This window comes from Camelus dromedarius, chromosome 9 (genome assembly GCF_036321535.1).
Source record: "Camelus dromedarius isolate mCamDro1 chromosome 9, mCamDro1.pat, whole genome shotgun sequence".
In the NCBI taxonomy this organism is placed as follows: domain Eukaryota; kingdom Metazoa; phylum Chordata; class Mammalia; order Artiodactyla; family Camelidae; genus Camelus; species Camelus dromedarius.
This window is the reverse complement of record NC_087444.1, coordinates 72,851,866-72,860,279: the sequence shown is the minus strand read 5'-3', so window position 1 is coordinate 72,860,279 and position 8,414 is coordinate 72,851,866. Positions and strand designations below refer to the sequence as shown.

General features: G+C 54.3%; 1 protein-coding gene across 1 annotated transcript; it reads left to right on the top strand.

Annotated features, from left to right (window-relative positions):
* The first annotated feature begins 1,045 nt into the window (after positions 1-1,045).
* KPTN (kaptin, actin binding protein) lies at positions 1,046-8,315 on the top strand. The gene is made up of 12 exons (XM_064489460.1): positions 1,046-1,348; positions 1,723-1,805; positions 1,911-1,995; positions 2,098-2,152; positions 3,354-3,429; positions 3,538-3,611; positions 3,817-3,926; positions 4,002-4,079; positions 4,859-4,934; positions 5,683-5,818; positions 5,906-6,088; positions 7,921-8,315. Exons 1-12 carry the CDS (start codon positions 1,126-1,128, stop codon positions 8,032-8,034), a joined length of 1,293 nt encoding a protein of 430 aa, XP_064345530.1. The 5' UTR covers positions 1,046-1,125; the 3' UTR covers positions 8,035-8,315.
* The last annotated feature ends 99 nt before the right edge of the window (positions 8,316-8,414 follow it).

Here is an 8,414-nt window from a genome sequence, read left to right as displayed (position 1 = left end):
GATGTGACTGTGACCAAGGGAGATCCAGTCACTGCCTTCACGGGTCTTGCAGTCTGTGTGTGCACGTGTGTGTGTTTGTTCTTTCTGCCTGGAAGGGGATGACAGAAGATTACTCAATGTGGCCAGGACAGCTGGCCAACTCATATCTTCTGGAAATAACATACAGGCATACACAGAGTTGCCTGATGCCCTCCTAGGGACAAAAAAAAAGCACATACTGCAATCCCAGAAGAACTCAGAACCAGAAAGACCTTGTTTACATCCTGTCTCCACCACTTACAAACCTAACAGTCAAGGGACTTATTCTCCTCCAGCCTCAGTTTCATTCTCTGTAAATTGGTAAAGTAAACCTCTTTCCAGATTTGTTACAAGAGTTATGGGAAGAAATTTGTCCAGGATGTCTTGGCACATAGTAAGTGCTCAATAAATGCTAAATAAATGAAGGGTAACTAGAACAAAGTAGTTGTGAGGATTCAATGAGATAATCAGCCAACATGACTGGCATCATGTAGGAGGTGGTGGTTATATGTCAGGACAGATAGCTAGATCTTTTTTTCCTTGCGGTAAGAAAATGCATTTCACCATTTTATCGGTGATATGATGTAAAGAAAACTATAGAGCTATCCTGTTTGGGATCCAATACTGACTGCTTCTTCTAGCCATGTGATCTTAAACAAATTACACATCTACACCTCAAATTCTTCATCGGTAAAACATGTAGTACCTACCCCATCCTGCTGTGAGTTTAAGTAAACTGACAGAGGGAAAGCGCGTAGAACAGTTCCTGGTACTAAGGGCTATATCGAGTTTTACGGTCCTTTTTCTGCCTTCCGTACAGCCCACAGCAAGGGCCACCACTTCCCATCTTCAGGTCCAATCTCCTAGTGGCAACCACTTTGGCCCTGAAAAGGAACAGGGAGGAGCGCGCAGGCGCGTTGGGGCAAAGCCTGGTGGGAAGCCCAAGCAGCCGGGTTGGCAGCCATCTTGGTAAAGGGCAGCGACGGCAGCTTCCTACGTAATCAGTCTGCGCCACTAGTGGGCGCCGGGTGAGCCCAGTCGCTTCGGGAGCGGTGGGGTAGGGCGGGCCGCGGAGGGGACTATGCGGGTGAGTGGCTGAGAGGCGTGATGGCAGAGGCGGCCGTGGCCGCGGGCCCTTGCCCGCTGCGGGAGGACAGCTTCACACGCTTTTCGTCGCAAAGCAATGTGTACGGGCTGGCAGGCGGCGCAGGCGGGCGCGGGGAGCTGCTGGCCGCCACCCTTAAAGGCAAGGTGCTAGGCTTCCGCTACCAAGACCTCCGACAGAAAATCCGGCCCGTGGCCAAGGAACTACAGTTCAATTACATTCCCGGTGCGTGGCGCCATTGGGCTGGGGGGCCTAGATAGAAGTGTTGAGAAGGCTTCTGAGACTCTATCTGTGCCGGGTCACCATGATGGGATCAGGGTGATGGTGATTGAAGGGAGTCAAGGCTGATAATTGGAAGGCATTGGTGTCAGAGGACAGGGATAATGGGGACCTACGGTATTAGGGTTCAGGATTCTTCAGACTTAGAAACCAGGATCCCTCCTACCATCGTGAAGGTGATCAGGACTCACTCGGACCCAGAGATCATAATTTGTTGTGATCAGAGATTACTGATTCCTAAAAGTCAGAGATCACCGTGATTAAAAATATTGATGTCATGAGTCTGCCTGAAACGCAAACTTTGAACTATCCTCTCCTAGTGGACGCGGAGATTGTCTCCATCGACACCTTCAACAAGTCACCCCCAAAGCGGGGACTAGTTGTGGGGATCACTTTCATCAAGGTACCTGGAGCCCCCTCCACCTACCCATTTTATCCTCCTTACTGAGTCTGACCCAGACCTCTCTTGCTGTCCCTGCTGTCCCCTGAGGCCAGTTTCTTCTCCCAGGATTCAGGGGACAAGGGCAGCCCTTTCCTTAACATTTACTGTGACTACGAGCCTGGCTCTGAGTACAACCTTGACTCTATTGCCCGTAAGTGTGGTCTGGAGGGAAGGAGGGATGCAGAAGGCAGGGGGTGGGGGTGGGGGTGCCTGTCAGGTCCCCTGTGTCTATCTGCTTGTGCTCCCCCTGCAGAGAGCTGCCTGAACCTGGAGCTCCAGTTCACTCCTTTCCAGCTGTGCCACGCAGAGTAAGTAAGCCGCAGGCATGATACAGTTAGGAGTGTGTGTGTGTGTGCATGCACGTTGGGAGGGCAGAGGCTGTAACAAACAGGAGATCACATACCTGCCTGTAGACAGTTAGACTAGTTTGTTTTTTAGAGTATTGTGCATTTAAAGTAGCCATGGGTCAGCCTTGGCTGATGGGCTACCATTTTGTTTTCCCCAAACTAGGTAATCTGAGAGTTAACTGAACATCAGTGTTCTAGACGTCTAGACTTCTCAAGTTCTAATGCTCTAGATTTGGGCGTTCCAAGATCCAGAAGTGCTAATTTTTCTGGAGTTACAAGTTCTGAGATTCCAAGATTTGGAAGTTCTACAGTTTGATGATTCTGAAATTCTATATCAAAGTCCTATTACTATCATCTTTCAAGGAGTTAGAATACAGACCATCTAGAATACTGGTGTTCTAGAATGCCAAAGCATAAGAATTCCATTCTAGAGTTCTGGATTCCATTCCAGAACACCAGTGGTCTCACACAGGACTTGGCAAACTTTTTCTGTTTAGGCCCAAATTAGGCTTGAGGGTCACAACTGCACAACTGCAAGTTGGCCACTGTAGCAAGAAGGCAGCCATTGCCACTGTGTAAATGAATGGGTGTGGCTGTGTCCCAGTAAAACTTTATTTACAAAGTAGGTTGGATTTGGCCTGCAGGTCACAGTTTGCCAACCTCTGGTCCAGCAGATGAGAGTTCTGGAAACCGAAGGTTCTAAAGCACAAATGTTCTGGATTATACGACCTGGGTGTTCTACCAGTTCTATAAGTCTGAATATCCATTAAGGCAATTTCTGAAAGTTCTAGTATTTCAAAGGAGACAGAAAATGACTTCTAGAACCCTGGGGTTCTAGGTTAAAGAGGTGCTAGTGTTCTGGGGTCCTGCAGCCTGTTCTAGAGCCCTGTGCTCATTCCTGAATCCACATCCAGGTGAGGGCTCTGGAAATAGAAGGTTCTAACACGCCAAGTTTCTGTGATTCCGAGGTTGGAAAGTTCTAGAGTTCTGTGATTCTGTGATTCTAGTTTCTACAATTCTACATCCTGATATTCTAACTCTGGATCCAGTGTCTGGAATCCAGAATGTTGCAAGAGTTTTTCCAAGACGTGGGTTTTCAAACACTGGGACTCTACCCCATTCATGTTCCATCACTCAGGGTTCTAGATTTTTCTGCTTTCAGGGTCCAGGTCGGGGATCAACTGGAGACCGTGTTTCTCCTGAGTGGGAATGACCCAGCCATTCATCTCTACAAGGAGGTGAGGCAGGGGAGGTGGAGGGGGGCCACTATGGGCTTGCATTAGGGCAGGGTGGGGAGTGAGGCTGGCTGCTGACTCCCAGTGGGTGGCGGGTCTTGATTCCCCCAGAACGAAGGGCTGCATCAGTTTGAAGAACAGCCTGTGGAAAACCTCTTCCCAGAGCTCACGAACCTGACCAGTAGGTAGGAGAGCCCATGAAGGAGGCCCGGGGGGCGCGGAGCAGGCAACCTCAGAGACATCAGATGGTGGGACACGACCCCTTGAGAAATCAGGCCCACTGGGGGCCCGGGGCTGCCAGGAGTGGGGGATGCTCCTCGGGAGGTGAAGGTGGGAGCTGGGACCTGGTGACGGCCCTCCGGCCCCCTCTGTCCCCCCGCCCACCCCCAGCGTCCTCTGGCTTGATGTGCACAACCTGCCCGGAACGTCCCGGCGACTCTCAGCTCTCGGCTGTCAGAGTGGTTACGTCCGTGTCGCCCACGTGGACCAGCGGAGTCGAGGTGATGGCAGGGGCAGGGCCAGGGCGGGATACCCAGGACTGAGGGCAGGTCCCTGAGTCCTCACCCTCCATGCAGAGGTTCTGCAGACGTGGACGATCCTCCAGGATGGCCCCATCTCCCGGGTGATTGTGTTCAGCCTGTCAGCGCCTGAGGGTGAGCTCTGGGCAGAAGAGGCTCCCCTCCCCTATGTTTGTACCCCTCCCCCAAAGTGTCCTGCTCCCCAGCAGCCCCTCCTTCTGTGTGCCCCACTCCAGCCCTAGAGCTGCAATGTGCCCCTTCCCTCCCCTCAACGCTCTTGAATTTCACTTCCAGCACTTGCCCCTGTGGTCCAACCTTAGCTTTTACCCTGGAGTTAAACCTCTGCCTTTCCCTCGGTCCAGCCAGCCTTCACATGTGACTTGCTCTGATCCCTCCTCTGGGGCCTCTTCACTCTGTCTCTTGCCACCGTCCAATGCCAGACTTCTCTCATGGACTCAACACTGTCCCCGCCTCACTCGGGGTCTCTCCTTCCCCCCACACGTCAATCTGTTCCTCTTAACTGTGGTCCGTCCTCCTCCAGAGGTGCTCTTGGCCTGACCTCTGTGTCTGTCTTGCCCCGCCCACTGTGGCTTAGTCCCTGACGCTCCCACTCTGGTCTAACCGCCCACTTCTCCGCTGTCATCTTACCTCTGCCTCTTCTACGCTGATGGTCTCACCTGGGACTGTGCACTTTTTAAAGTGTCCTTTAAAAAGGACACCAGGAGGAGAAACAGGTGTCTGACCTCAATCAATCCCTCATGGCCTAACCTCCGACCCTCCCTCTGTATCGCCACCTCAAGTCTCTACTGAGAACCCCCTGTATTCCTCTCAGGTATTGGGTGTGGGGAGGAGGAGGAGCCTGGAGCTTCTCCCCTCACACCCACCCCCTCCCCTGATTCATATTCCTTCTCCAGAGACGGAGGACAGGCCCCAGCGGGAGGAGTACAGCGTGCTGGTGGCCAGCATGTTGGAGCCAGCGGTGGTGTACCGGTGAGGGGCCTGCGCGCGTGGATGCGGGCTGCCCTCAGGCCTTTGCGCTGTGGCTGAACCTTGTCATTCTCTGCAGACAGTAAACCTTTGGGTGAGGTGGTTCAGGGCTGGGCAGGTAAAGGTGTTCATGTCTCCAGGATGGGAGCACCAGTGTTTAAGTCTAGAACCTGTAGAGGATTTGCTGAGGCCTTGGGGTGGGAACTGAGGTATCTACTCCCCCTGGATCAGGTGGACAAAGCATATAGGCAGATGTTTAACCTCTGGCTCCATGTAGGAGAAAGCTGTGGTTTATGGTGTCTGCTGATTTCCATGGTGTCAGTCTTCCCACCACAGCAGATTTTGAGCCACCGACATGATGCCAACCCACTGGCAAAATTTCTGAAAAATTCCTCTCGGCTCCCAAGAGCCAATTCATGCCAGCTGTGCACACCTCGTGGGCAGTGAAGTGTCTGAGCTGGGGCCGAGCTCTCGACACTGTGTGGGTGTCCAGACTGGAGACCAGGGGTTCCCAGAAGGAACAGTGTGGGTTTCCATTTGGAAGTGAGATGTTCCTACCTCCAGGGAACAATGCGGGTGTCCAAATCAGAGATGTGGCTATGAGGGTGTCCCGCTTGGAGACAAGGGTGTCCAGGCTTCAAGAGGAACAGTGTGTCCAGTCCTGAGCCGGGGAGCCTGATGAGGGTCCGGCGCTAAGCATAGTAGACGAGGCAGTCTGACCTCAGCCTCCCCGCTGCCATCTGACCCTCAGGGACCTGCTGAGCCGGGGCCTCGAGGACCAGCTCCTCCTGCCTGGCAGTGACCAGTTTGACAGCATCCTCTGTGGCCTGGTCACTGACATCGATTTGGATGGGCATCCGGAAGTCCTGGTGGCCACCTACGGACAGGTGGGACCTGAGGGATGGGGCCGCCGTCACCCACCCTCTCCACTCTCCCCCTCCTCCCCATGTGACCCTGACCCCTCGCCCCCACAGGAGCTGCTCTGTTACAAGTACTGCGGCGCAGAGCGCGGGCTCCCCGGGGCCGAGCCTGGCTTCCGCCTGCTGTGGCAACGGAGCTTCTCCAGCCCCCTGCTGGCCATGGCACACGTGGACCTGACTGGGGATGGGCTGCGGGAGCTTGCCGTGGTCTCCCTGAAGGGCGTGCACATCCTGCAGGTAACCGGGGTCCCCTGAGGTGGGGAGTGAATGCCTGGCTTGTTGAGGGCGTTCTCTCTCAGGCAACATGTCAGGGAGATGGGGAGAAGCCACCCCCGGGATGGATCCAGAGACAGCAGACCTCAGCCCAGTCCCCCAGGGAGCCCTGGAGCCTGAGCAGACCTGCAGCCAAAGGGGTTGTTGGCTGCCAGCCCCTTCCTAGGGGAGGAAGTGATCTATTTCTGGGAGGTGGTCCCTGTAGGTCAAGAAGGAGTAGCTAGGGGCATTCATAGTGGGGGATGGGGCACTAGCCTGGTGAAGGGGACTCCGGTGTGACACCTGTCACCCCAAGGCCCCCTGGCCTCCCTCAGCCTCCTGAAAGTCTGTCCTCGTTCCTCCTGCTTTGTCTGACTCTTTCCCTTCCCTGGGGCCTCGCCTGGTTCTGCCCCCATGACCTGACCTCCACCTTCACCCTTCCACCACTTCACCCTCCAGGTCAGGCGTGGATGCGCCCTCCTTCCGCGGCCTCCCCTCTCCCTCCGCCTGTGGTCTAACCCCCAGCCAGGCTGCAGCTCTCTGCTGTAGAATAACCTCTGAACTTTCCATTGTGCTCATGCCCTTGAACAGTGGTCTGATGTCCAGCCTCCTCCTGTACTTTGACCTCTGACCCTCCCACAGCAGTGTAACAACCATCACCCCTGTTATGAAATAATACCCAACCTTTCCAGTGGTCCAAGGTCCAACCTGGAACCCTCCATTGCTGGTTTTTTAAGAGATGTACTTTATTTTTATTTATTTATTTTTAGATTAGGGGGGTGGTAATTAGGTTGATTGATTGACTGATTGATTTAATGGAGGTACTGGGGATTGAACTCAGGACCTTGGGCATGCTAAGCACGTGCTCTACCACTGAGCTATACCTCCCCCCTCCTTTGCTGTTTACCCTCCAAATAATACCATCTGACCTCTGACCTTTTCCCTATACCCCCCCGCCCCCTCCAGCCATGGTGTCCCTTTGTTACGGAACCTAGTGTTTGCCTTCCCCATCCCTCTGGCCTGACTCCGGGATTCTTCCTCGTGTGGTCTAACCTGGGATCTTCCTACTGGAGTCTAACCTTACTGTGTCCTTTGCAGTCTCTGCTTGGGTCTTTTTCTACAGTCAGGTCCTCTGTGGGATGGGCCGGGTTAGGCCTCATGAAGACAGAGGTTGGACCCCAGTTCATGTGACAAAGATGGGAGCCCCAAGTTAAACAGAAGGTTAGACCCAGTGGAAGAGGCTGCAGTCCAGCCATGGGAGAAAGGGCTTCCATTCTCCCGTGGTCTCAGCATCCCAGCATCCCTCATGTGATCTGTTTTAAGCCAATTCACTGTGATCTCCTCTCTGTCCCTTCTGTTAGGGTCTGACCTCAGACCCTCCAACCAGAGTCTAGTTCTGTCTCCCCTGTGGCAATATGTCTCTTTTCCACTTGGGTTTGCTCCTTCTCTGTCCTGTTGGCCTGTCCTTTTCTGCCAGGGTCTCACCTTTTGTCTCCCACGCTGTGGTCTCACCTGAGCCTCCCTCCAGGGTCACACCTCACTCCTGTATCATGCGAGCTCTTTTGTCTTCAACCAGCCTCATCCCCTACAACCGAGTTCCAACCTCAGACCTGCACATCTGGGGCTAGGCTTTGTCCCACGCACTGGAAATTCATTGAAGGCCATCCCCTGGGTCTGATCTTTACCCTGTCATCAAGAGCCGTTCCCCGCCACACACACACAGTGGTCCTCTCTCCAAGCTCCCAGCCCTTGGGGTGTCTAACCCACAGCCCTCCAGCTCTGTCTCAGCCCTGCCCTCCTCCTCCTCTTCCCCACAGCACAGCCTGATCCAGGCCTCAGAGCTGGTCCTGACCCGGCTTCGGCATCGAGTGGAGCAGAAAAGGCTGGGAGACAGGGCAGGTCCAGGGTCTGCTGAGACCCCCACTTCCTGAGCGCCCACCCACTGCCCACCCCAGGCCTGCGACAACTATTGCAAGGCTCACCTCCAGCCTTCCATGGCAGGGGAAGCATCCTGAAGGAGGAGATGGTCCCCCAGACCCTAGGGTGGTGGAGCTGTGAGCCCTGCTCGAGTTCCACCCCAGGGTGCCCTGTGACCACAATGCTCCCCTCTCTGCCTCATCACCCCCATTTGAAAATGGGATGATCTCACCCAACCCCCCTTTTGCCCCTGATGAAAACTGGTCAACCAATGATTCTTTCTATGTCCAGCAGAGCTGAACTTGCCCTTGTCTTCATTCTTTCATTCCCTGGGTGTTTGATGAGGGGCTGCCGTGTGCCAGGCTCTGTGTTGGGAGCTGGACTCGCCCTGGAG

Coding starts and splice junctions, on each gene's coding strand:
- KPTN (XM_064489460.1), top strand. CDS start 1,126: ATGGCAGAGGCGGCCGTGGCCGCGGGCCCTTGCCCGCTGCGGGAGGAC. Junction 3,612..3,816: donor CTCACGAACCTGACCAGTAG/GTAGGAGAGCCC, acceptor GCCCACCCCCAG/CGTCCTCTGGCTTGATGTGC. Junction 3,927..4,001: donor CGTGGACCAGCGGAGTCGAG/GTGATGGCAGGG, acceptor CCCTCCATGCAG/AGGTTCTGCAGACGTGGACG.